The sequence below is a fragment of the Leuciscus leuciscus genome, assembly GCF_965113295.1.
Source record: "Leuciscus leuciscus genome assembly, chromosome: 25".
NCBI classification, from domain to species: Eukaryota; Metazoa; Chordata; class Actinopteri; order Cypriniformes; family Leuciscidae; genus Leuciscus; species Leuciscus leuciscus.
Window position 1 is genome coordinate 31398845 of NC_138724.1, and position 27836 is coordinate 31426680.

The following is a 27836-nucleotide window of genomic DNA, read 5'->3' on the forward strand; positions in this document are numbered from 1 at the left end:
GTTATGGCCCCGTAAAAACAGTTTTTGTAAAAGTAGGCTAACGATTGCGTCATAACCACGCGACTCTCTGTCGCACAGCAGAGAGATTACCGTATTGACGGGAGGAGAAGCTCGAGAGCAATCGGGGGGACGTGGAGGCAAAATGATAAAATAATTAAACAGAATACCTAGCAAAAGTTTCTCCTGCTCCTAGCTCGTGGACACCTCCTACTAACGCTCTCCGTCTCTGCAAGATTCGGAAGGGAATGATTCAGATTTCTCATGCCACAGCCACTAGAAGACAGACGGGTTGCTCACGTCACATCTACGTCGTCAAGCTCAGTTTGAGTCTGCGCGTCAGGAACGGAAGTCCTAAAAAATCGCTGAAAATGGGCTTCACTTGCCTCAATTGAGTTCCAATGAGATGACTCTGTCCATTTCTTATACTGTCTATGCACATAACAGAGTCGCGCACATACATAACAGACTCATGATGGCTGAGCGCCAAATTCGAACGGCACCTTCTTCGTTAAAAGCTAACGTATGTAAAATTGGCAATTTCATTGTTACCTATTTAGTATTTTTGTATGAGAGCTGCTTTCTGTATTGTTTAGTTTTCACATCAGTACACTGTGTAAACCGATCTGTTATACGTACGTTATACTGCAATAGGTGCAATTTCAGTCACAAAAAGTTACATTTTGACTGTGCTCTCTGCAGATGTTCATTCACTTTTTTTGTATAAGCTGTTTTTGATTGTAGTATACAGCAAACATTTCAAGTCATAACTCTTTATTATTTAGTTGTGTATAAGAGTGGCTTTGTATGTTACTAATTGAAGCTACAGTAAGTTGTTCAAAAATGTTCAAGGTGTTCAGGTGGAGAAAAAAACTTTTTCTTTACCTTGACATGTTTCGACTGCAACCTGCAGTCTTCTTCCACCTGAACACCTTTTCTTTCTAGAAGAATATTGTCCAATTTCTACAGTATGTTGGTTCTGATCTACTTCCTAAAGGAAATAAGCCTTTCATTTATTTGTTATTGTTTAGTTCAACCTGATGAGTCACAACACAATGTGATGTATTCATTTCTGTGTTCTACAGAACATAAGCTACATACAAATAATTCTGAAGTTATAACTACACGACACAGAAAGTGCTTTGAGTTGTTGTTACTCAATAAAAGAGTTAAGTAATTCAGCAGCTGACTTTTTTTAATACTGCAATCACTTTGTAGTGTATTTTCGTTTACTGTTGTGAAATGGAAAATCAATAATCGCTAATCGAGAATCGTTAATAATCGAAAATCGACTGTAATCGAACTTCAATAATCGTAATCGAATCGAATCGGGAAATCAGACAGATTAACCACCCCTAGCATTAATAAATGCATAAAATTTCCATATTTCCTTATTCCTTCTTTTTCTTTTCAGTCACATATATCGTGATATATCGTTGATGAAATTTCTTCCAATATATTGAATATCGTAGATATCGCGAATCGTGATATTATCATATCGTGGACCACATATCGCCACAGAATTGAATCGTGAGGTACCTGTATCGTCCCACCCCTAACACACACACACACACACACACGCTCACACACGACACACACACACACACGACACACACACACACACACACACACACTCACACACGACAGACACACACGCACACACACACACACACACACACACTCACATACGCACACACACACACACACACACACACACACTCACACACACTCACACACACTCACACACGACAGACACACTCACACACTCACACACACACACACTCACACACGCACACACACACACACACACACACACACACACACACACACACACACACACACACACACACACACACTGGTGTGGATCATCTGGTCCCTGCAGGTGTGTTTTACAGCTTGAGTTGTGTGTGTCTGACAGTAAATGTCGTCAGTGTTAGCGCTCCTCAAACACACAGTAGAGCAGTAAAGCTCATCTTCCCATAAACACACACCTCCATAAACACACTGCATTCTGGGTCTGAACACAGGACAAACACCTGATAGAGCCGCTCGTACTTACTGAGAGCTCGTTCATGTTCAGTTCAGTTCAGTGTCGATTCAGTTCCGTTTAATGTTGATTCAATTCAGTTCAATTACAGTATCAGTGCTGCAAATAATTGTATTATCATTATTGATGGGTTTGTTCTTTTGAAGAGGCTCTCACACCTGACTCTGTTCTTTATCCTCAGTTTGTGTTTGATGAAGACCCGGAGCGTGGTCTCCTCGTCCCGCTGGAGGAGAAGCTGAGGAGCGCTGAACACACGTACTGTGGCAGAGTCCCACACGTCTTCACCAAACGCCTGCGCCAGAGCATCCGAGAGCTGCACACACACTGAACACACACACACACACACTCCAGGCCTGAACACACACACACTCCAGGCTTGAGCTTTATATTACTGTAGATCAGAGCGATCAGACTCACATCTCTCTGATGAATCACAGATATTATCCAGACCATCAGCTGCTGACAATCACACACACACACACACACGCACACACACACACACACGTATGCTCATGTTCTTCCTCAGGGTTTCTGTCTTGTTCTCCAGGACATTATTATGATTTCTCCAGAAAATAAGTCGTAATATCTCCATTGTTCTTCTCCAGTAATGTTTCTTGATCTGAGGATCTTTGTGCTGGACAACAGGACAGAAACACTGAGTAAATGTTAATAAGAACGTGACGGAGCTCACATTAGTGTTGGTTTATCAGCTCTTCTCTCTGCAGAATGAGTCTCACAGGAGATAAACTGATCCCAGATCAGCACTCAATTATAAGTTATACTTATTATTATTATTATTATTATTTGACTTCTTCATAACCTTGATGCACCACACGCCCGCGCTCATCTATCTGTCCAGTTCTCCGTGATACTGAGGGTTTCTGAATACTGAAGCTATTATGAATGTGAAAATCAGTTCAAAAATCAAAGGTTGGTACATTTGTATTATAATGGTTGTTTATGACGCATGTCTGAAATCATAAATGGGGGATTTTATATACCATTTGAAAATTATTTTATATTATTATTTCAGGTTATTTTTTGACAACTTTGGCAGTTTAGTGTGTTTGAGCAGCATCTGTGCCACGGTACGAGTGTAACCCTGAAACTACAGATGTGGCTCATATTTCACCCACTAAATGTTTTTTCATCTCCTACCCTTTAATATTACAATAAAAATACTGCTATCTATCTATATATATATCAGTATTTTTGAATCAGTATAAATTAAATGATTGTAATCAGTAGAAATGAAAGGTTTAGTTTGATGTGTGTGTTTGATCAGGTCGTGTGTGATATGAATGTGCTCTGGTGTGTGTGAGAATTTGACTGATTAATTTAAATGTAGAAGTGTGTAAGAACTATATTGAAGTTGAAGATATATTTGTAAATCTGTCAGAGTGTGTGTATACGTCTTCAATCCCGACGTCTGAATGAAACTATATTTTTGTAATAAAAGTGATTTCTCTCTGAGTTGTGTTGAGGTGTGTGTTCATCAGTGGAGCAGACGTCAGTTTAACAGAAGAGGTCAGGGGTCACAGTGATGTGAAGCTGAAGGTCAGGTGACACAGGGACCAGAACTGAGGAATTCAGCTTTATTCGGGAGAAACTGCACTCTTCTTTATGACTGTGTTTGGCACGCTTGCTGGTGTTTATTAAAATACCACAAACATATTCAAATTAAAGTTGATCAAATGCAGTTAGACAGACAGAGGGATAGATAGATAGATAGATAGATAGATAGATAGATAGATAGATAGACGGATAGATAGATAGACAGACAGACACCAGCGAGTTGAAGTGTTCTCCTGGATCTGGACAGAAGTGTGTGTTTGAGATGTGATGAGGTTTTTAAGCGAGGCCATCGATAAATTACAGCAATGAACGGGAAACGACCCGGACACTGAAACCCAGGAGCTGTTTGTGTAATGGTGTGTGTGTGTAATAAATGAGCTGCCAGAATCTGAGCAGAAACTGGGAAGCAAGCAGGCAGAAATAAGCTCGAGCTCCCAGGATTGATCACAGGCGTCTCGCTTGATTGGACGAGAGAAATTATGTCACCAGTTTGGAGCGTTTCTATTGGTTGTTCCCAGAAAGATGCAGTTGCACATTTAGGGCTCTATCTCGCACCCAGCGCAATTGACTCTGCACACGACGCATGTGTCATTCCTATTTCTCACCCGACGCACAGCGGACTTTTCCCTCCACAGACGCACGTCGGTAAATTAGGGAATGAACTTGCGCTCCCGGGGGCGGTTCAGCGAAAAGAGGAGGCGTGTTCCGGCGCAAACGTTCCCTGGTGCTATTTTGCAGTTTCAGAAAACAATTCCGCCACTGACCAGGAGAAACAATAGGTTACTGTCGTAACCCCGGTTCTCTGAAACATCGAGTGGAGAGATCCACCTATGGGAAGGGCATCCGTACCTGACCTCTGCAGAAGCATCCAATTGCACCAAGTCTGGCTAGACAGACAGAAGCGCGCAGCCAATGCCAGGTAAGGCCACACCCCCTTACCTAAGGCATATAGCTGTCAGGCGCGCTGCTATTCCTCAGTAAGTATATTCGCTTCTCGTGCGGCAAGCGGGGCGAAGCTGGTGGATCTCTCCACTCGATGTTTCAGAGAACCGGGGTTACGACAGTAACCTATTGTTCTCTTTCATCATCTCGTTTCGAGATCCACCTATGGGAGAGACATGGACAGCTCCCCGATTGCCCAATACACTCACAGTGAGGTTCTGAAGGCCAGAGAAGGACGGTCACCTCAGAGAGGCGGTGCCTGACACGTCCCACAAACATGACCCTGCAAGGGTGATGCCACGCTAAACTGCTGTGGACAAGCAGGGCATGAAACATGCATGAGACCCATACATGATAATGGCCCCCGCACCACCAATGCACATAGCTAAACCCAAGAAGGAATGCGAATGCTTGGTGACAGGAATGAACATGGCCAGCCGGCCCATTCACTCTTCGTTGGTTAACCCAACGGGGCTGTGGGAAAGGGCTAAGAGGACCCTACCCCTAGGACCGAGTGTGCCACCGAGGTTCTGGTGACATCCAACCGGTAGTAACGCTCAAAGGTATGAGGAGAGGCCCAGCTGGCCGCGGAGCAGATGTCTTGCAGTGGCACTCCCCTGAACAAAGCCCAAGAGGCGGCTAAGCCCCTTGTAGAATGAGCTCTGATGCCCCCTGGGGGCTGCACTCCCTTTGCTTCATAAGCCATAGTATAGCGTCCACAAGCCAATGTGAGAGGCATTGCTTAGAAATGGGACTCCCCTTGTGCGGGGGAGCCCTTGAAACAAAGAGCTGGTCGCTCTTGCGGAAAGCACTGGTCCTGGTCATACATGCTTACAGAGCGCGACCGGGACACAGAGCATTCAGCCCCTGATCCTCCGAGGAGGCAAAGGGTGGAGGGTGAAAAGCGGATAGCTCCAAAACCTCCGAAGTGAACACAGGGAAGCATTTCGGCATGAAGGCCGGGTTAGGCTTAAGGGAAACCTTATCTCCACTTAGGGAGAATTTGGCGCACGAGGGTTGAACCGAGAGTGCATGTAGCTCACTACCCGTTTAGCAGATGCCAAGGCCGAGAGCAAAGCTGTCTTGAGGGACAGCAGCTTAAGGGAAATACTTCCCAGAGGCTCAAAAGGATAAAGAGACCGCGCTTCCAGCACCATGGAGAGGTCCTACCCTGGAACAGATCTCCTGATGACCGGCAAAGAGCGGCGTGCACCCTTCATAAAACTGCGGGTTAGAGGGTGCTGCCTGACGGTGGAGCCCTCAAAACCCACATGACAGGCTGAAAACGCAGCCAGGTAGACCTTAATGGTGGAAAAGGACCTGCCTCTTTCCATGAGGTCTTGCAGGAAACACAAAATATCAGGCACCGAGCACTGATAAGATGTGAGACCACGCCCATCACACCACCTTTCGAACACTTGCCACTTCCAGCCATATAGGGATCGTGTGGAAACGGCCCTGGCATTCTGAGTAGTGGCGATTACATGCGGCGGGAGCCCCAGTGCATTTAGGTTCGTCCTCTCACAGGCCAGGCCCAGAGAGTCACCCTGTCCGGGTGGGGGTGGTAAATCTCCCCGTTGGCTTGGGACAGTATGTCCGTGCAAGGGGGAAGGCGCCATGGCTCGGCGTACAACAGAGGGATTATCTCTGCCAGCCACGGGGCTTTGAGCCACCTGGGTGCTATCAGAATGAGAGACAGGCCGTGCTCTCTCACCCTGGCCAGTGTGAAAATATCAGGCACAGGGGAGGAAAAGCATACAGCAGCATTTTTCTTTGGGCCATGGGTGGGCCAGTGCGTCTGCCCTGAGGGGCGCGTCCACGTCCTTTAGTCGAGAAGAACATAGGACAATGGTGGTTTTCGCGCGAGGCGAAAAGATCTACGGCTGCCTGTCTAAATCTCATCCATAACATCTCCACTATCTGCGGGTGAAGACGCCAATCCCCTTAGATTGGGTTTCCCCTCGATAGCAGATCCGCGCCTCTGTTCAGAATGCCCGAACATGAGTCACGCGTAATGACAGAAAAACCCGTCTGCTCCACACCAACAGCCTGTAAGCTAGAGCGTGGAGTTTCGGCGAGCGCATGCCGCCCTGACGGTTGATATAAGCCACTGCCGTGGTATTATCGCACCGTACTAGAACGGGATGTCCCTGCAGGCGAGGCAGAAAATGATTCAGAGCTTTCCAAATGGTAAAAGCTCTAAATAGTTAATGTGCGCTGAACGTAGTCTGCTCAGCCACAGACCGTTCACCATTCTGCCTTCCTGGGTGGTTCCCCAGCCTGTTAAGGACGCATCTGTCGTCACAACTTTCCGCATCGTAACCGTCCCAAGGGGGTTCCCCGAGCGTAAAGTTCTCGCTCTCCCAATGGCGCAGGGCCGCCGAGCAGGCGCGTCACTGTTACCGAGCGGCAGAGATCGCGAATCGGGCTGAAATGTAGTGACAAAACCCATTTCGTGAACGCTCTCATTTTCAGGAGACCCAACGGCACAACTTGGATAGATGAAGCCATGAGACCCTGCAGCCTGAGGCATGTGCGATATTGTACTCTCGCCCCTTCTCTGAACTGAGACAGACTGTTCATCAGAGAGCGAACGCGCTCTTGAGAGAGACGCGCTCGCAAGGAGACTGAGTTCAATTCCAAGCCCAGGAAAAAGACATTCTGACTGGGAGTCAGATTGTTTTTGCTCACATTCACCTTGAACCCGAGGGATGTGATGTGCGCGAGCACCCGGCCGGTGTCCAGCGACACCTTCTCCTTCGATTTGGCTATGATGAACCAATCGTATATGTAATTCAGAATTCTCAGCCCTGATAGTCTCAGGGGCGCCACGCCCGCCTCCGCACACAGACAGAAAGTTCGGGGACTCAAATTTCGCCCGAACGGAAGAACTGTGAATTCGTAACAAATGCCTTGGTAGGCGAGACGAAGATATTTCCTGTGTGGAGGGTAGATACTTATGTGAAAGAAAGCATCTTTCAGATCGACTGATGTGAACCAGTCGTTCTGCTTTATGGCACGGGCGAGAGAGCCTTGTGTCACATTCTGAAATTGTATTTCCTCAAATGTTTGTTCAACATTCGAAGGTCCATATAGGGCGGGGGGCACCACGCCTTTTGGAAACATAAAAATACCAGGAATAAAAACCATGGTTTATAAGATTGGGTGGCACCATCTGAATCGCTCCCTTGTTTAGGAGGGAGGAAATTTCCTCTTTCAGAATGTGTGAGGCATTTTCTTCTGTGTAAGAAGAGAGAACGCCGTTGAAAAGTGGAGGTTTTTATTGCAAACTGCAGCCTGTAACCCTAGGTTACGGTACGCAAAACCCACTGGGGCGCTGAAATGGCTTGCCAAGCCGCTTCGTGACTCGAGAGCGCCCCCGCTCGGGCCGGAGCGGGGGTGTATGGGCCCAGCTGGTTCATTCGTAATGCAAAGGCGCCATCTAGTGGGCACACTAGAGGCGACATGCAGGGGTTCGGAGGGATTTCCTCCCTCTGCAGTGAGAAGTTTTCTCTGCGGAGAGAGGTCTTCTCTCCAAAACAAATTCATTTGATTCGTAACTTTGTGTGTTTTGTGTTGGGCAAACACTGGGGCCGAAGCCTTTATTGACAGAGTGAGGGGAACATAGTGTGGTGTCCACTGTGCTAAACTTTCCCTCACAAGGCCTGAAAGTGGGCGGAAAACACACATATCTCCTGAACACATGAACTGGGCAGTCTTAAGTGCAGGCAGAAAAATAATATCCGCGGAGAGAGATATTCTCTCTGTAACGGATTTATTTAATTTGTATGTTTTAAAGTGTTATTTAGTTATGTGTGTGTTTTGTGTTGGGGAACACAGGGGCCGAAGCCTTCCACACATAACGTCCACTAAAAACACACTGCAGGCAGAAAAATAATATCCACGGAGAGAGATACTCTCTCTGTAACGGATTGATTTAATTTGTTTGTTTTAAAGTGTTATTTAGTTATGTGTGTTTTTGTGTTGGGGAACACAGGGGCCGAAGCCTTCCACACACAACGTCCACCAAAAACACATGGCTGGGCAGCCGCAACTGAGCTGTGTGAGCCCAGCTAGTTGATTTGTGAGGCAATGGAGCCCTCTTGTGGACGGACTCAGGGCGACATGCATGGGATCAGAGAGATTGGCTCTCTATGTTGGCAGATATATAAATCTGCACGAATTCATTTGATTCGTTTGTTAAATGTGTTGTTTAGTAATGTGTGTGTTTTGTGTTGGGAAACACTGGGGCCGAAGCCTTTAATAACTGGGTGAGGGGAACCAAGTGCGTGCAGTGTGGTAACACTGCTACGTACTTTTCCTCACGACAGCCCCGCTTGGGGGAGGGGTACACACACACAACGTCCACTAAACGTCCTCGTGGCCCGTGAACGCGGGCTCGATACTCCCAACGGTCGAACAACAGGCAGGCCGCTTGCGTTCGGGGCCGCCTTCCTAGGAAGGCATAAATTGAAAGCCTCAACACGTAATCGTAACACATCAAGGCCCGTGAGACCGTGTTAACAGTCTAGCGGGACGCTCCAGTTTTAAGAGTTGTTTCCTCAGACTGGGCGGTGGTCTCAGCGCTTACCCGTCGTAAATATTCCTATCCTGGTCGGTGGCGCTCTGTGGAGCTGGCCACACAATGTTGAGACGAACGGCCGCTCGCTCACAAACTTCCAGGAGGATGGACTGAGGCAAAGCCGCGTGAGCGCTAGCCTAGGGAACGCTAAAAGGACCGCGTCATCCCCGTCGCCGGAACCAGCCGGTTCGTCAACGAGAGTGAGGTTTTCCCGCGAAGATGTCCTCTTCAGGGAATGCGGATTGGGCTGATGTCAGCTCGAATATTTAGAGAGGTGGCGCTCCGGGAGTCCCCCGGTAGTGCGTCATCATCACCGTGTCCCCCATCCGAGTCAGAAAGGCCGAGCACGGCGCGCTGGGTCGTGCAACTAAAAGCCGGCTTAGTAAAAAGCTACATGTGCAGCAATTACAATGACCGCAATTCTCCGGGTTCTCCAAAGCTTCTTGAATGTGTTAAGCTCAAGCAAACAGCGCAGAACGAGAGGGTCCTTAGCGGCGATTAGAACACCACACGCGGCCGGGCAGGCTCGTCGTGATAGGCTGTTCCCCGGAGAAGCGGCTGTATAGACGGTCACATAGCCATGGGTGGGCTAGCGGTGAAGAACTCGGAAAAATCCGTGGCGGGCAGCCATGTAAGGAGGAGCAGGTGAAGGACAGCGAGAGCGCGGGCGGCTCCGGATGCAAAAAACACAGCGGATAGGCTGAAGAAACGACTGTCACTCACGTCTGGCGGAGGCTGATCTGGCGATATGTCCTCCTGAAGACTCGAAAGTGAGCAGCGTAACGTTAATCCAACCGAACTGTGTCAGTGCAGAGATCGCGAGAAGCGAATGTCAACTGAGGAATAGCAGCGCGCCTGACAGCTATATGCCTTAGGTAAGGGGGTGTGGCCTTACCTGGCATTGGCTGCGCGCTTCTGTCTGTCTAGCCAGACTTGGTGCAATTGGATGCTTCTGCAGAGGTCAGGTACGGATGCCCTTCCCATAGGTGGATCTCGAAACGAGATGATGAAAGAGAACCTCGTCTAAAGTCAGCGGCGCGTTATTCATATGCTATTTTAAGGGCGCATGCTTGGCCATAATCAATGTAGCGTGAGCACAACACACACACACTTTGCTTCTCTCATCTACACACAGACGCAGCCATTCTCATTTTTAGAAAACCATAAATTAGTACAAGGAACAATATTCCACACGAGGGAAATCGTTGTTGTGTCCATGAAGATGTGAAAAATAGGCATAAATCTAGCTTACACATTTACCCAAATTATCATACGCCTGTTTAACTGAAGCTAATTTGGGTGTGTTTCTCCATCCCCAATGTCACTTCTCTGTGTTTTACGGCCCTGACGAGAACGTCGGTCTCCTCGGCTGTGAACCGTTGCTGGCAAATCCGCCGTTATAATAGCAAACCGCCATGGAACAAGCGCGCCTGCTCTTAAAGGGAATGTGAGATGACGCTCTGATTGGTTTATTTCACGTTACGCCCAAACCACACCTATGAGTAATGAAGCGACTTCAGACCAACACATTTTAGATTTGCGTCGGGCGCAAGAGTCATTTATCCAGCCGGTATAATAGCAACAGCGCCCGAGATCCGCCCACAAAGTTACTTGCGTTTCACGCTTGATACTTGCGTGTCAGATTGTTAAAATGGGGCCCATAGACTTTTATAGAATCTATCTGTGAATTCAGGATGATTGGGACACTCTGCCATTGAGATGACTTGGAAAAAGTGTCCCAATCAACCTGAACTCACCCATATTTATTTTTATCTATGCGATTTGTTTCTGTCAGTCAGTCAGGTTTAAAGGAGGAAATGGGGGATTTACACACTCTAAAAATAATCCTGGGTTATTTTTTTCTACCCAAATCCTGGGTTGAGCCTTTTGTGTTATTTTTCGTGTTCTTTTTCAGTGTTTGGGTAATTTTCTTGTGTTACCCAGATCCTGGGTCAGAGTTATTTCTCGCGGGCTTGTTGCGCCCTCTTCAGGAGAGAGCAGATCTCAGCGCCATCTTGGTGCGTGTCTTCGGTGAAATACAGGTTTGTGTACATTTTATCTTATCTAAAAATTCGTTATTGTGCTGTATATAGTTTCATTTTATACAAATCAACATTCGCGCGCTGTGAGTCACTAGTGTGACGTCTGTCTGTACACGTGATGATCGCCTGATGCCCTGCATACAATGTTATGATTTTATTAAAAAAGATTCAGAACCGTGGAAACGGGACGACTGGTCGATTACACTTTAATTACTTCTAAACGTTTAATTTTTACTTCTAATATTTGTTAAACCAGCTAGCTTAAATGTTGGCAATATGTATTAAAAATGACTATACTGTAAAATATATATTTAAAAATAAAGGAATATTAATACAAGCCAGTGGTTACAGAGTATTTTAAAACGTTTAGAGGATTTAAGTTCGTCCGCAGACACTAATTCATGTATGAAGTTTAAAAAATAAATAAAAAAAAGCTAGTATAGTAAAAATGAATCACTTATTCTGGGTTAAATTAACACATTTTGCTGGGTAAAATTAACCCAACATGTGTTTTGTCCTATATTTAGGCTAACCAGCCCTGAAAATTTGGGTTGTTTTCAACCCAGTGCAGTTTCTTAAAGACTGAAACGGGGAACACGGCTTGACATTTCTGATATTTTAAGGTTGCTATTAAACGCTTGTCTGTCATATTAATGAACACAGAACTGCTTTATATTCAGAACATGATCAGTTCAACATCTCAATCCACTATATATAGATCCTCAGGTCAAGTCTTCCTGCATTACGCCGACAGCGAGACTGGTTTCCACAGGCCGGGTTACTCGTTCTGTGATTCTGTCCTGCAGTTTACATCCGTTGGGATCTCGTGTTCTTCCCGTAATTGGACTGAGATGACTTTCATGTTGAGCTTTATGGCTCATTTGAGGTAAAAATCATGTTGTGCAGTAACTGTAGTTATATAATAGACCATCAATCATTTCAATTGAGCTTCTGTTGCTTGAAGACGCCACTCGAGCTTCTGGGAGAGCGAGCTCTGGCTGTAATCAATGAGCCATTCTTCAGGACTCTCTGTTAGTGAAACACTGTGGAGTTATGGATGAGGAGCTCTGATCGGGAATCGTGTCCTTTACAGACAAACCAAACATTATTCAGACAGCAGATATCATTTTTGATATTGTTTCACTAGTGTGTGCAGGACACTATAGTGTATTTCTGTAAGTGAGGAGAGTAAAATAAAGTAAACTGTGACATATTATACCCAAACACTCTTCATACAGTGACTACCAGTGACATTTATAATACAAACATTTGAGCTGATCATGTTTTGCTGAAGTGTTTTGTCTTTAATTGCTAATGCTCTTTTTACACACAGACTGAACAAAATGAAGCATTGCTTGGTCACTGGTTGAGCTAAACTGGTATTATCTAATTGTGTTAAATTTAACAGCTGACAGATATTCAACATAATTCATGTGTGAGACAGTCTAACAGAAGGACGGACAAAACCAGTCAAATATCAACTGAGTTCTGCTCATATTTTATTACCGTTTTCTAAACTATAGCGAATAAACTGTGATAATGTGAGAAATGTTGAAGGAGTCTGAATACAGTGTATATGGAAGAGTCTGAAACTGCCTCATGTTGTTCTCAGTGTTTTTGTCTTGTTTCCCAGAATGCACTGCACTGAGATGAAGGACTCGAACACACACTGATCCTGCCAGACGAGCATCTGGTGTTTCTGAGGAGCGTGTGAATGTGTGTATTGTCGCTTTTGACACAGTGAACCAGTTACAACTGGCAGATTCTCACATGATTCGACCTCGTTACTCTCAAAATACATCTTACACTATATCTTACACTACTGGAGTTATAATTCAGCCAAGCCATGTAAGATCTCCAGGTAATGTTCAGGGAGTTACACTGATGGAGTAGTGACAGGTGACAGGTTCATTTCCAGAGCTCTTCTAACGGTTCTGGTCATCTGATTGATTAATGCTAATTATGAGTTTAATATCTTCATTCATAGCATTAGATCTGCTTCACAGAAACATGGATCTGACTTTAATATGATTACAACGATGTGTGTCAGTTTGACGACGGCGTATATAAATGAAGCGAGTCTTTGAGGGATGATCTTCAGGAGAGTTCAGTAGTTGAGGTTGATCTGGTGATAGTGTTAGCTCTGTGATCCGCATGTTCTCCTCATCAGATCGTCATGTGTCGGCCTGAGGCCTGAGCTAATGAAGCCATCGCTCATCTCTTTCACCTGATCTTCTGTGTTTAACTGTTCTCCAGTGAATCTGAAGACATGATGGACGAGACGCCTCGAGGGAAGCTTCCAATCACTGCTTCAAATCTGGGGAATATCTCGTGTTCCCATCAATACATGTGAAGATTCTCCCAGCGGATTCGACTCTCGAGCCTCGGACACACAGACGTGAGCTCATCTTAATCAGCTGTGAATATGATTTGAGTTCGAGAGCGGCGTGACTGTAAGAGGACAGCAGTCATTCTCAGCGCTCAGGCGTTTGAAGAGTTTCAAGATGAGGCGCTTTATATATCAGTATTATCATTAAAACATGTTAGTTACTTGAAATAAAATTAAATAAAATATAAAACGTACATTTATTTTAATTTAGTAAAAAAAAAATACAATATAGACATATTTTAAATAAAAAATTACGAAAACACAAAACTTACAAAAAACTAAAACTTTAACAAAAATTCATATAGAAAATATAAATATACATTTTTATAAAAATTCCCAAAACAACCCAAAAAAGTAATAAAAACAACAAAACACAAAACTTTTGAAAAATCTAATAAAATTGAACTAAAATTTAAATATGAATAGAAAAATAAATATGTATTATGTAAATATACGTAAAATATTACTAAAACAAAAAACGAATAAAATTGACAAAAATACTAAAACTTTAACTAAAATTTTTATATAAATAGAAAAATACAATTACACATTTAAAAAAATATATATATTTAAGTTTATATTTAAGTTTTATATATACACTTTTTTAAGTTTATATTTAAGTTTAAGTTTTGCTTATATATATTATATATATATATATATATATATATATATATATATAAATGCAAAATATAAATAAACGTGTTAAAAATTACTAAAACAAATAATAAAACTATTAAAAATGAAAAAACACAAAAATAAAAATGCTAAAACTTAAATTGTTAATATAAATAAATTTTTTTTTAAATGACTAAAACAAAAACTAATAAAAACGTCAAAACACAAAACTGTAAAAAATGACTATGACTAAAACAAAATTAAAATATTAGAAAATATAAATTAAAATTAGAAGATATAAATATAAAAAAATAAAAAAATACAAAAAAACTAATAGAAATTACAAAAAAATTAAAATACTAAAACTTTAACTAAAATGAAAATATAAATGGAACATACAAATATGTATTTTGAAAAATGACTAAAACAAACAAACTTTGTGAAACGCAGTGTGTGTGTGATGAAGCGCCGCCGCAGGAGAGACGTTAGTCAAACAGCCTTTTCATTTTAGAGACGTTCCTCAGCTAATTTCAGCTCGCCGTCCCTCCTCACACACACACACACACACACACACACACACACACACACACACACACACACATCAGTGTTATTTATGTGCGCTGCAGGACTCGTCTGTGAGATGGGGAACGTGTGATGGAGGCTTGGGGAAATAAAGAGGCTGTATTTCCACCAGTCCACTGTGACTGTAGATCTTTGATTGATTTTGATTGTCTCAAACTAATAGTGTGAGTTTGAGCTGCGATCGTCAGTGAAATTAACATTCATTTAGCAAAAACTACATGCTTGAGAAATCGCCAAGGAATCATTCATCACAATATATCGCATCACTATATCACAATACAGAAGTGCAGCAGTTTATCGTGGACAGTGACAGTAAATATGGTGTAGTTCACCCACAATGAAGATTTCTTTTAGTGTCAGTACTGCATTAAACTACCATATATAATGTTGAATATAATGTATAATAATGTAATGGGGGAATATTAGTGTGTCCTGATAATGCCAGATGTCTTTAAAAGTGTCCTACATTATATTAAATATATCTAGTCAGTGAAAGAGAGCAAGTATATTCGTCTAAAATAATTTATTATTTGAATATCGTCTGAATATTGTTATTCTGGCGTCTCTATTGTCCTGTGCTTTGGGTTTCAAGTCCAAGCCTCTTCATTTACACACACAATGTAATATAAAATTTAGCATTTTAATCAACAATACATTTTTTGTAACCTTTTATCATATGTCTGGGAGTATCGCAATAATATGGTATGGTGATATGTTTCGAATCGCGACATGAGGGTATCGTTACACCGCTATTCATGACACACACACACACACACACACACACTGATGTTCACTATGACGTGTTCATTCCCTCCGGCTGCCGATACGATCTCCAGTTTTAATTGAAACCTGTTCTCTGGTGATGGACAGCTCTGGAAGATGGTGTGTGTGAAGAGTGTGTGAAGAGTGTGTGAGGGCCGAGACACACACCAGCAAGCGTTTGAGGGAATCAGGGCGTAATTGATTCGTTCAGTCAAGTTAGAAATATTAATGACAGGTGATTTTTGACATGTTAGTTAATGAGAAACACCAGCTTTACTGGTAAAACCCCTGTGGTTTCCTGGAATCAACACACGCATTCACACAAACCCAAACCAGACACTGTTAGTCATGCTAGTTCATGCATTAACTGATGCTAACACATGAGGCCTTACCGTCTCAGCTGGACACCAGACTGGTTCCACTGGTTAGGCTGGTTTTAGTGCATTTTTTTGGGCACTTGTCAACCAGCTAAACCAGTATAAGACAAACTAAACCAGTATAAACCAGCTGTGAGACAAACTAAACCAGTATAAACCAGCCGTGAGACAAACTGAACCAGTATAAACCAGCCGTGAGACAAACTAAACCAGTATAAACCAGTATAAGACAAACTAAACCAGTATAAACCAGCCGTGAGACAAACTAAACCAGCCGTGAGACAAACTAAACCAGTTTAAACCAGCCGTGAGACAAACTAAACCAGTATAAACCAGTATAAGACAAACTAAACCAGTATAAACCAGCCATGAGACAAACTAAACCAGTATAAACCAGCCGTGAGACAAACTAAACCAGTATAAACCAGCATAAACCAGCCGTGAGACAAACTAAACCAGTATAAACCAGTATAAGACAAACTAAACCAGTATAAACCAGCCGTGAGACAAACTAAACCAGTATAAACCAGCTGTGAGACAAACTAAACCAGTATAAACCAGCTGTGAACCATTACTATTACTGCTTTAATTCACAAGTGTTTCTAAAGTTCAGAATCATCTCATCGGGGCGTTTTGTGAGTCACACCATGAAATAAAATTAACGGTTCATTTGACGAAAAGTCTTCAGGGACGTAGAATAACTTGTCAAGGCCGTTAGCAAATCAAAGTGAAATTAAAGTAGTCAGCGCTCTGAAATCAAGCCCTTTCTCTCAAGACATCCGTTTCATCTCTGATCTAATGAACATCTGACATTTCCCAGCGTCTGATCGTTACACTCAGAGCCGGACGAGTCAAGAGCGGAGGGTTATATCTCACTGGATCCTGAAGAGCGATATCAGAGAGAGTTATATCTCACTGGATCCTGAAGAACGTATCAGGGTTATATCTCACTGGATCCTGAAGAGCGATATCAGATAGAGTTATATCTCACTGGATCCTGAAGAGCGTATCAGGGTTATATCTCACTGGATCCTGAAGAGCGTATCAGGGTTATATCTCACTGGATCCTGAAGAGCGATATCAGAGAGAGTTATATCTCACTGGATCCTGAAGAGCGTATCAGGGTTATATCTCACTGGATCCTGAAGAGCGATATCAGAGAGAGTTATATCTCACTGGATCCTGAAGAGCGATATCAGAGAGGGTTACATCTCACTGGATCCTGAAGAGCGATATCAGAGAGGGTTGTATCTCACTGGATCCTGAAGAGCGAAATCAGAGAGGGTTACATCTCACTGGATCCTGAAGAGCGATATCAGAGAGAGTTATATCTCACTGGATCCTGAAGAGCGATATCAGAGAGGGTTACATCTCACTGGATCCTGAAGAGCGATATCAGAGAGAGTTATATCTTACTGGATCCTGAAGAGTGATATCAGAGAGAGTTATATCTCACTGGATCCTGAAGAGCGATATCAGAGAGAGTTATATCTCACTGGATCCTGAAGAGCGATATCAGAGAGAGTTATATCTCACTGGATCCTGAAGAGCGATATCAGAGAGAGTTATATCTCACTGGATCCTGAAGAGCGATATCAGAGAGGGTTATATCTCACTGGATCCTGAAGAGCGTATCAGGGTTACATCTCACTGGATCCTGAAGAGCGATACCAGAGAGAGTTATATCTCACTGGATCCTGAAGAGCGATATCAGAGAGAGTTATATCTCACTGGATCCTGAAGAGCGATATCAGAGAGGGTTACATCTCACTGGATCCTGAAGAGCGATATCAGAGAGGGTTATATCTCACTGGATCCTGAAGAGCGATATCAGAGAGGGTTACATCTCACTGGATCCTGAAGAGCGATATCAGAGAGAGTTACATCTCACTGGATCCTGAAGAGTGATATCAGAGAGGGTTACATCTCACTGGATCATGAAGAGTGATATCAGAGAGAGTTACATCTCACTGGATCCTGAAGAGCGATATCAGAGAGGGTTACATCTCACTGGATCATGAAGAGCGATATCAGAGAGAGTTACATCTCACTGGATCCTGAAGAGTGATATCAGAGAGGGTTACATCTCACTGGATCCTAAAGAGCGATATCAGAGAGGGTTACATCTCACTGGATCCTGAAGAGCGATATCAGAGAGGGTTACATCTCACTGGATCCTGAAGAGCGATATCAGAGAGGGTTACATCTCACTGGATCCTGAAGAGCGATATCAGAGAGGGTTACATCTCACTGGATCCTGAAGAGCGATATCAGAGAGGGTTACATCTCACTGGATCCTGAAGAGCGATATCAGAGAGGGTTATATCTCACTGGATCCTGAAGAGCGATATCAGAGAGAGTTACATCTCACTGGATCCTGAAGAGCGATATCAGAGAGGGTTACATCTCACTGGATCCTGAAGAGCGATATCAGAGAGGGTTACATCTCACTGGATCCTGAAGAGCGATATCAGAGAGGGTTACATCTCACTGGATCCTGAAGAGCGATATCAGAGAGGGTTATATCTCACTGGATCCTGAAGAGCGATATCAGAGAGGGTTACATCTCACTGGATCCTGAAGAGCGATATCAGAGAGGGTTACATCTCACTGGATCCTGAAGAGCGATATCAGAGAGGGTTACATCTCACTGGATCCTGAAGAGCGATATCAGAGAGGGTTATATCTCACTGGATCCTGTGATCAGCAGATAAAGGCCCGTTCACACCAACAACCACAACTTTCAGGATCTACATGGAAACTTATTTCCATCACAGAATAAATAAAAGGTAGTTGCCGGTAGTTTTATCTCACAATTTACACTTTCTTTCTCAGAATTGCAATAAATAAACTCTTAATTCTACGAAAAAAAAAGGCTGAATTCAATTGTGAGATAAACTTGCAACTGCAAGATAAAAAGTCGTAATATCAGATAAAAAGGTCACCATTACCTTTCTTATTTCTTCTGTGGCGGAAACAAACAAAAATATAAATTGTGAGATCTAGACTCAGAATACAGAGAAAGTTAAATTGTGAGATTTAAACTCGCAATCCATAGGGAAAAGTCTAAATTCTGAGATAAAAAGTAGTCGCAATTACTTTTCAGAATTTAATTATTTTATTTCATGGTTAAAAAAAAAAAAAAAGAGAAAAAACTGAATTGCGAGATATAAACTTGAAGTTGTGAGATATATACAAATTCGGAGAAAAGTCTGAATTGTGAGATATAAACTCGCAACTACAAGGAAAAAAGTCGGAACTTTAAAATTTTTTATTTTGTGGTGGAGACGAAAAAAAACAGAATTGCGAGAAAAACAGAATTGTGAAATGTAAACTCGCAATTGCAAGTTTATAACTATATTTAACACACAATCATACAAACAAACACAATCCGAATTGTAAAATAAATAGTTGCAATTACCTTCTAAATTTTATTTTATTTTGTGGCGGAAACTATAACTATTACGTTTTATAATTCGCTTTCAGAGCAATTTTTTTATTAATTTTTTCTCCAGTTGATGAACAATGAAAATATTGACAGCCAATCAGAATCCATCCTGCCTTCAGAGCTCGAGTACTTAAAGCGACAGACGACATAATATAGTTATGGACGCTAATATAGTTATCGTTATCTTTACAGTTCTCATTCTTCTTCTGTCATGTCTGTTTCTCCTCAGTTCAGTTGCGCATGATATGGACTCGGGTCAGGCTATGTCTTGTCCAGGTTTAGTTGATGATATCAGAGAGCTTGAAGAACATCAGCATCATCAGCGCGAGACAAACGAAGTTATGAACGGAGAGCACATCCGCAATTAATATATTCACAATCGAGTTATAACCGAGACACAAACATGTCTCTTCCTCTCAGACATAAAGTATTCAGACTCTCATCTCCAGATCGCTCTCAGTCTCTCTCCCACAAGGCTCTGCATCATGTTTATTTAAGTGATCTGTCAGATGCTCACTGAATATTCATGAGAGATGTAAACGACCCGAATACCGTTCCACAGACCACCAGAACCACCAGAACCGACGCGGCACGATCATAATGAACATCCGTTCTGCCTGATATTGCTTACAGTGTCTGAAATGTCAGTGTAAAGAAGAATGTTTAGGCCTAAATTGCATATAAATTTTCCATCCATCCAGTTTACAAATAACCTCACAGTTAAACTGAACGTGGTATCTGTCATTCGCACATCAACACAACCGGTCAGATTTACTAATAAACTGTGTTTTAAACACAATAACCACCTTTATATATTCATCATCAATAAACTAAATCTGTGTTAATGTGATTGTACCTGACTGAATATTGCTTGTTCCACAGCTAGTCATATTTCCACCATGTTCATACTTTTAAATACATATAATTGTATTTACAATTAACATATTTTTTTCTAATTCAAAGCAATCTGAATAACTGCATTTTGAAAATATGAGTATTTAAATAAAATCAAAAAGATGCAAAGTGCTAACTAGATGAGTAAAGTTTGATGACAAACGTTGATGTCGCTTGACAAAGACAGGTCGTAAAGTTTAGAAGAACTTTGAAAAGCTTGAGGTTTTACTCAGAGAAAGTAAAAAAAATTTAGCATGTTGCTAGCATGATTTAATACATTGCTAACATGTTTTTACATGTTTGCTAGCATGATTAGCATTTTCTTAGCAGGATTGTTTATATGATTAGCACATTGGTAGCATGTTGCTTAAATGATTAGCATGTTGTTACATGATTTAACACGTTGCTAGTATGTCTTAACATGTTGTTAACATGATAAGCATGTTGTTAGTTTGTGGCTAGCATGATTTAACACAATGGTAACATGAGTTAGCATGTTGCTAGTATGATTTAATATGTTGTAATATGATTTAATACGTTGCTAGCATGAATTGGCACATTGCTAGCATGTTGCTAGCATGTTGTCCTAGGATAGTCGTCAAGCTTTGCTAGCGATAGACAGCTTAAATACTTTATAAGTCTTAGGTCCTATTTGAACAATCTAAGCTCATGGTCTAAAGCGCACGGCGCAAGTTCACTTAGGGTGCGTCTGAATCCACTTCTGCTAGTTTAACGACGGGAGAAATGGTCGGCGCTCCCGGCGCTGGTCTTAAAGGGTCGTCCCTATTCTCTTAATGAGTAATGGGTGTGTTTTGGGATTTATGTGCGTTAAACCAATCAGAGTCTCATCTCCCATTCCCTTTAAAAGCCAGTTGCACTCGCGCCGCGGCGGATTCACTATTTACATGACGGAGTTTGCAAGCAGAAAAACTGAGCGTGTCTCTAGCGAGGAAACGGATCTGCTACCATCTACGGGACAAGCCGGATTCACCATATCTTTATGTACACAATAATAATCTTTTACATTGTAATCCTTTTATTTTAAATAGTTGGCATGTTTGTGTGCCGCTGTGCGTCCCTGTGTGTTTAATAAGCAGTGTGTGTGTGTGTGTGTGTGTGTAATAAGCAGTGTGTGTGTGTGTGTGTGTGTGTGTGTGTGTGTGTGTGTGTGTAATAAGCAGAGTGTAGCGCGTTGTGGACCCGCCTATAGGCGCACATTACTAACTCGCTCTTTAAATAACAAAAAAGATATGTCTCAGTCTATTTCTGTTCCTCAAAACAGCAACACTCCAACAATGCGCCAGAACACACACTTGTTCTCAGACCAGCAGCCCATGGACACACAAATGAGCGCAAATGCATTTGCTATTTAAACAACGTGGTGCAGGACTTAAAAAGGAAAATTGCGTCGGGCTGAAACTAGCAGAAAACACTTGCGTCGCGCTTGGCGCTGCACTGCGGCGAGTGTAAGATAGGGCCCTTATTGTACAAAAGTCTTCACCCCCTCAATGAAAGTCTACTGGACAGTTTGTAGGTTTGATCGTCTGTTTAACAGAAATCGTACGTCGGATCAGCTAGAAAAGACACAGCATCTTGAGTCAGACCAGTCTGAAGGTCTGAGCCCAGTTCAGTTTAGTTTAAATCCATTTCAACTATATAAATCTTGACTTTAGGGCTGAATATAGTGTTGTGTGTGTGTGGAGATCTTATAAATGTTAGGAACACAATCTTCCCTCAGGCGTTTCACCTCAAACTGAAGTCTTGTCTCTGTTATTTACCCGATTTATAAAGTGAGCGTGAAATAAAGCCTCTGACCTGCGAGAGAAACTATCATCAGAGAGCGTCTCTGGAGAAATCTGCACAGTTCACACACACACACACACACACACACACACACACACACACACTGTGTTTACTCCAGGAACATCTCATAATCTCACTGCGGTTTCATTTCTGACAGAGAGTTTGAGTTCCTTCGGGATCAGGAACATGTTTCCTCAGCGCTGGAACACTGACGGCTTCAGAAACTCGACGCTTGAGCGCTTCGTCTTCAGGGAGAGAGTGTTGTGTTCAAACGCTCTGGCTGAACCCATGACCTCGAGACTGAGGAACACACACCCCACACATCAGCTTCTTCCTCAGGGTTTCTGTCTCCATCTACAGCACTAATATCTCAACATTCTTACATCAACACACATTTACTGGAGAAGAACAACGACTGAAGATATTAAGCCTGAAAATGTATCAAAATGAAGTGAGTTTGTGCTTAAAACTAGATGTACCGCATCGCGGTACAAAATATGACCGCCGCTCAGGCCTGCACTGGCTTTCCACAAAAATAAATGACGTGGAGTAATTTGGCTGTATTGCGTGTTTATGTATATACCTAAAAAAAGTAAAAGTATGTGCATGTCTGTCTGTGTGTGTGTGTGTGTGTGTGTGTGTGTGTATGTGTGTGTCTGTGTGTGTGTGTGTGTGTGTGTGTGTGTGTCTGTGTGTGTGTGTGTGTGTGTGTGTGTCTGTGCGTGTATGTATGTGTGCGTACATGTGTGCGCGTGTGTGTTTGTGTGTGTGTGTCTGTGCATGTGGATTTGTATGTGTGTGTATGGGTGTGTGTCTGTGCGTGTGGATGTCAGTGTGTGTGCATGCTTGCGTTTGTTTGTATTCCTGCATGTGTGTGTGTGACAGTATCATCCTAAACCAGCAACCCTTCGCTCAACAGCACCATCTACAGGCCGATGAGTGTACAGTCACTAAATGTGCACATAAATGAATTTATTTTATACCCCCCCATGGATGAAATTCTACAAAACTTAGCAGAGGATACCCCCAGAGGATGTCAAGTTAATCATACACATGAAATATGGTGCAGTTCTGAACATCTCCACTGAAGATAGGGGCGATTAAAGCAGAATAATATTGCATTTTCATTTTTTATGGGAGGGGCGCAAATCACAAATGAGTGATTATGGGCTAGGTTGATGTGGGCCCTTAAGAGCAACATACCATAAAAATTTCTTCATCCTCGGTGCCACGGTTCAGGTAGTTATTTAGGAAAAACTGCATTTTTTTGGGTTTGGGGGGGCCCAGCGCGGGGGGGGAGTGGCCCCCGGGGACCAAACGAAATTTTTCCTTAGAAGTCTAGTGGGGCTACATGCCCACCAAATTTCATGTTCCCCGGTGCTTCGGTGTCCCTGGTATCGTTGACGAAAAATTCAGTAAGGTGACGAAAAAAAAAAAAAAAAAAAACTTTGACAATCCCTATATGACCGCTTTCGCTAGCTACGCTAGCGGCGGTCATAATAAGAACAAATATCAGCCGATGGAGTCAGAAAGGAGGAAAACAAAAAATTTTCTATAAATATCTTCAGTTATTGTTGTTCTCCAGTAAATGTATCGTGATGTAAGAATGTTGAGATGTTTGCTGGAAAACGAGACAGAAACACTGAGGAAGAGCATGATATTGAGTGATGTCACTAATGATTCATTGTATCAAAGTTTTGAATTGATTTTTTGAAGTGAACATGATTCAGTGAAGCGAATCAATTAACTACGGCCACTAAAGTTTAAACCAGATATGCTAAATAATCACAGTGTTGCTTAATTTTGCACTTACTGTGTGAATATTCATTTAAAGCGATAACTTTTTCTGCTGAATGAACAGATTTGTTCTTTTGTCCAGAGGCTCATGGATCTGAAACTTTAATCATGCATTTAAACATTCATAAGCACACAATCTCTCTCTGAAAAACAGAGTAAAAGCTGATGAATCTTCTGTGAAGAATCATTCTTGTGTTTCACAGTTTTCTTATTAAAGGGATAGTTCACTTTGAAATTAAATTTTGGTATGTTTTAGCTTACCTCAAGGGCATCCAAGATGTAGGTGTCTTTTTTTCCGCAGAAGTTTCAATTTTGATATTTTTAGGTCAAACCGTTCTTGTCTGTCAGTCATATAATGCAGGTCTATGGTCACTGTCTCAAAGAGCATGCACAGAGTCCAAATTAAACCAATTCCCCATCGTAAGTACACATTGATGGCCTAAGACACGAAACGAGCGGTTTGTGTGAGAAAACGAACAGTATTTATATCGTTTTTACCTCTTATACACAGCCATGTCCGAGTGATCTGAGGGCGCGGGCGGGTATATCACTTGGACGTGGCTGTGTACAAGAGGTAAAAACGATATAAATACTGTTCGTTTTCTCACACAAACCGCTCGTTTCGTGTCTTAGGCCATCAATGTGTACTTACGATGGGGAATTGTTTAATTTGGACGATGGGGAATTGTTTTAATTTGGACTCTGTGCATGCTCTTTGAGACAGTGACCATAGACCTGCATTATATGACTGACAGACAAGAACGGTTTGACCTAAAAATATCAAAATTGAAACTACTGCGGAAAAAAAGACACCTACATCTTGGATGCCCTTGAGGTAAGCTAAAACATACCAAAATTTAATTTCAAAGTGAACTATCCCTTTAATGCTCCTCTTGAATGGTCACATGACTTTGCTGTTTGCAGAGGTCAAAGGTCAGTCGTGTCCGGAGGATAATTACACTAGCGAACGATCTGTCATATTGCAGAGATATATCTGTTTAACGATCTTGATCTTGATATCTGCCGGATCGTTTGCTCTCGATGACGAACGGCCAATTATTCCTGAAGTGCAGCGTGAACAATAACCCACAGAGAGGACTGATGATCTATGTTTGTTCATCATCATCCAGTGGATTCACTGTTCAACACAAGCTCGTTTCATTTGATGAGAAATGCTTGAGTTCGGTTTGAGATCTCTGAGTTTGGGATCTCTGAGTTTGCGATCTCTGAGATTGGGATCTCTGAGTTTGGGATCTCTGAGTTTGAGATCTTTGAGTTTGAGATCTTTGAGTTTGAGATCTTTGAGTTTGGGATATCTGAGTTTGATATCTTTGAGTTTGAGATCTCTGAGTTTGGGATCTCTGAGTTTGAGATCTTTGAGTTTGAGATCTCTGAGTTTGAGATCTTTGAGTTTGGGATCTCTGAGTTTGGGATCTCTGAGTTTGGGATCTCTGAGTTTGAGATCTCTGAGTTTGAGATCTTTGAGTTTGAGATCTCTGAGTTTGAGATCTTTGAGTTTGAGATCTCTGAGTTTGAGATCTTTGAGTTTGAGATCTCTGAGTTTGAGATCTTTGAGTTTGAGATCTCTGAGTTTGAGATCTTTGAGTTTGAGATCTCTGAGTTTGAGATCTTTGAGTTTGAGATCTCTGAGTTTGAGATCTCTGAGTTTGAGATCTTTGAGTTTGAGATCTCTGAGTTTGGGATCTCTGAGTTTGGGATCTCTGAGTTTGAGATCTCTGAGTTTAGCTTCTGAGACGAGTGTGAGATGTTCTTCCTCAGTGTTTTACAGCACAAATATCTAAACGTTCTGAACCCTCATTTTGAATTCGGGTCGTCTTTGACCCAAAACAAGAAAAAACAATCTTGATGTAAGAACGCTGAGATGTTTGTGCTGGAAACGAGACAGAAACACTGAGGAAGAACATCATGTTTGCAGTGTGTGTTTATCCTTTATTGGCCGAATGAAATGCAATAATTGATGCATTGTTATTCATCAGAGGAGTGTATCGAAGCTCCTGCAGCTGTGTGTGTGTGTGTGTGTGTGTGTGTGTGTGTGTGTGTGTGTGTGTGTGTGTGTGTGTGTGTGTGTGTGTGTGTGTGTGTGTTTGAGTGTGTTTGAGGAACGTTTGAGCTGGAGGTCAGAGGTCAAACACACATATCGATCATCAGAGTAATGAACTAATGAACTACTGAGAGCTTAGAGAGAGTCTGTAATGAGCAGCACACAAACAGATCATTACACACACAGAGAGAGAGAGAGAGACACTGTGTGTGTGTGTGTGTGTGTGTGTGTGTGTGTGTGTGTGTGTGTGTGTGTGTGTGTGTGTGTGTGTGTGTGTGTGTGTGTGTGTGTGTGTGTAGTGGCAGAGAGACACAGCATCAGTATATCAGTTGTTAGAGAGAGAACTGAAACTCTCTCCGCTGATTCTCGACTTCTGTTCTTATCTTTTCCCTCTTCATTTCTCCTCCGTCAGTGTGTGTGAGATGAAGATGTGTGTGAGATGAAGATGTGTGAGATGTTTGTTCTCTGTTCTCCATCAGACTCTGAATCTGTGTGTGTGTTTAAACACTGAAGTAAGAACACACACACTGTGATTCTGTGGCTCCCGGATGAGCTGATGCTTTTATTTTATCCATTTTGCTTTTATCCAAAGGAACTTGTATTGCATTCAAGATATTTATTATGTATTACTTTACTTTCTTTCTTTTCTTTTCTTTTTATTAAAAACATGTATTATTGAATTAATTTTATATTTCATTTTATTAATTTTATTTATTATATTAATTTTATTATATTATATATTTTTTTATTTTATATTAATTTATTTTATTTTATTTTAGCATCTTGTATTGCATTCAAGATTTTTCTCTCCTCTTTTCCTCTTTTCTCCGCAGACGTCACAGTTGTCCTGTCGGTGACTGATGCTGATGCTGTATTTTAAGTGTGTATGCGGATGCTCCCATCATGCATTGCAGCGCCTCACATCGGGACGGGGTTTCGGCTTTAGGCAAATCTGCAGCTTTGTTATAATGCCATTTAAAATGATTTGATCAGGGTTCATCATTATCCAATAACGCAGCTAACACCAGCTTGTGTGCGGCAGTGACGCCCCAGGACCGGCTGCGGGACGAGGAGAACTCTGCATTTGCATATAGATTATGCGTGAGTGCTAAACCTGCGCAGATTCCTCGTACATGCTTCTGTCAGAACGGAGAAAATCCTATAATTGGATGATGCCATGTTCCCTGTCAGGTCCTGTAGGATGTGGAGGACACATGGGAATATTCCCTGCGGCTCGAGAGGATCAGACTGGTTCTCATGACCCCATCAACAGAGTGGAGATGCAGAACATATAGACCAATATCAGTCTGGAGGCTTTTAGCATAAGAGAAAATATGTGTTTTCTCTCTGTGGCATTTGCAGATTCATCCAGTAGCATTATGACTTTCTGCAATACACATAATAACATGTCAACAAAGAAAACGTTCAATTAAAACTCTTTCATTATTTGATCACCGTTTTACCAATCTTTTACAAATCTCTTCCTTAGCTTCCAGTGTTCTCCCACATCACTGCTCTTTCAGGCTCACGTTTCTATTTTATTCATTTTATTTTATTTTATTTTAATGCATTTGGCAGATGCTTTTATCCAGTGACTAACATTGCATTCAAGATTTACATTTATTTTATTTTTAATTTAATCTTTTTTTTATTAAATTCATTTGGCAGATGCTTTTATCCAAAGTGATTTATTTTATTTTATTAATTTGGCAAATAATTTTTATCCAAAGTGACATATTGCATTACAATGTTATTTGTGACATTGTTATTTCGGTGGCATTGATAGTTTTAGTTTTATTTTATTTAGTTTTAGTTATTTTAGCACTTCAACTTAAACTAAACAAAAATGAGAAATGTTGCTTTGGCAACTATAGCTGAAATAGTTTTTGTTGTGACTTATGTTATTTCAGGAAATGTTAAAA

General features: G+C 41.9%; 1 protein-coding gene and 2 long non-coding RNA genes across 4 annotated transcripts in view; all 3 read left to right on the plus strand.

Annotated features, from left to right (window-relative positions):
• The window catches only part of gxylt1a (glucoside xylosyltransferase 1a), a 32946-nt gene extending 29429 nt beyond the window's left edge, over positions 1-3517 (plus strand). For both annotated transcript variants that reach the window (XM_082160724.1, XM_082160725.1), the window contains one exon: positions 2226-3517. In XM_082160724.1, the coding sequence (XP_082016850.1) occupies positions 2226-2372 (147 nt within the window). In that variant the 3' untranslated portion in view covers positions 2373-3517. The remainder of the gene's footprint in view (positions 1-2225) is intronic.
• LOC309491311 lies at positions 440-1178 on the plus strand. Its single transcript, XR_014203016.1, has 2 exons — positions 440-857; positions 967-1178. It is a non-coding gene; the product is annotated as an uncharacterized lncRNA (long non-coding RNA).
• Positions 3518-11701: 8184 nt separating the features above from the next.
• LOC309491297 lies at positions 11702-27427 on the plus strand. The gene is made up of 4 exons (XR_014203000.1): positions 11702-12071; positions 12819-12901; positions 13442-13583; positions 26748-27427. It is a non-coding gene; the product is annotated as an uncharacterized lncRNA (long non-coding RNA).
• Positions 27428-27836: the final 409 nt, after the last annotated feature.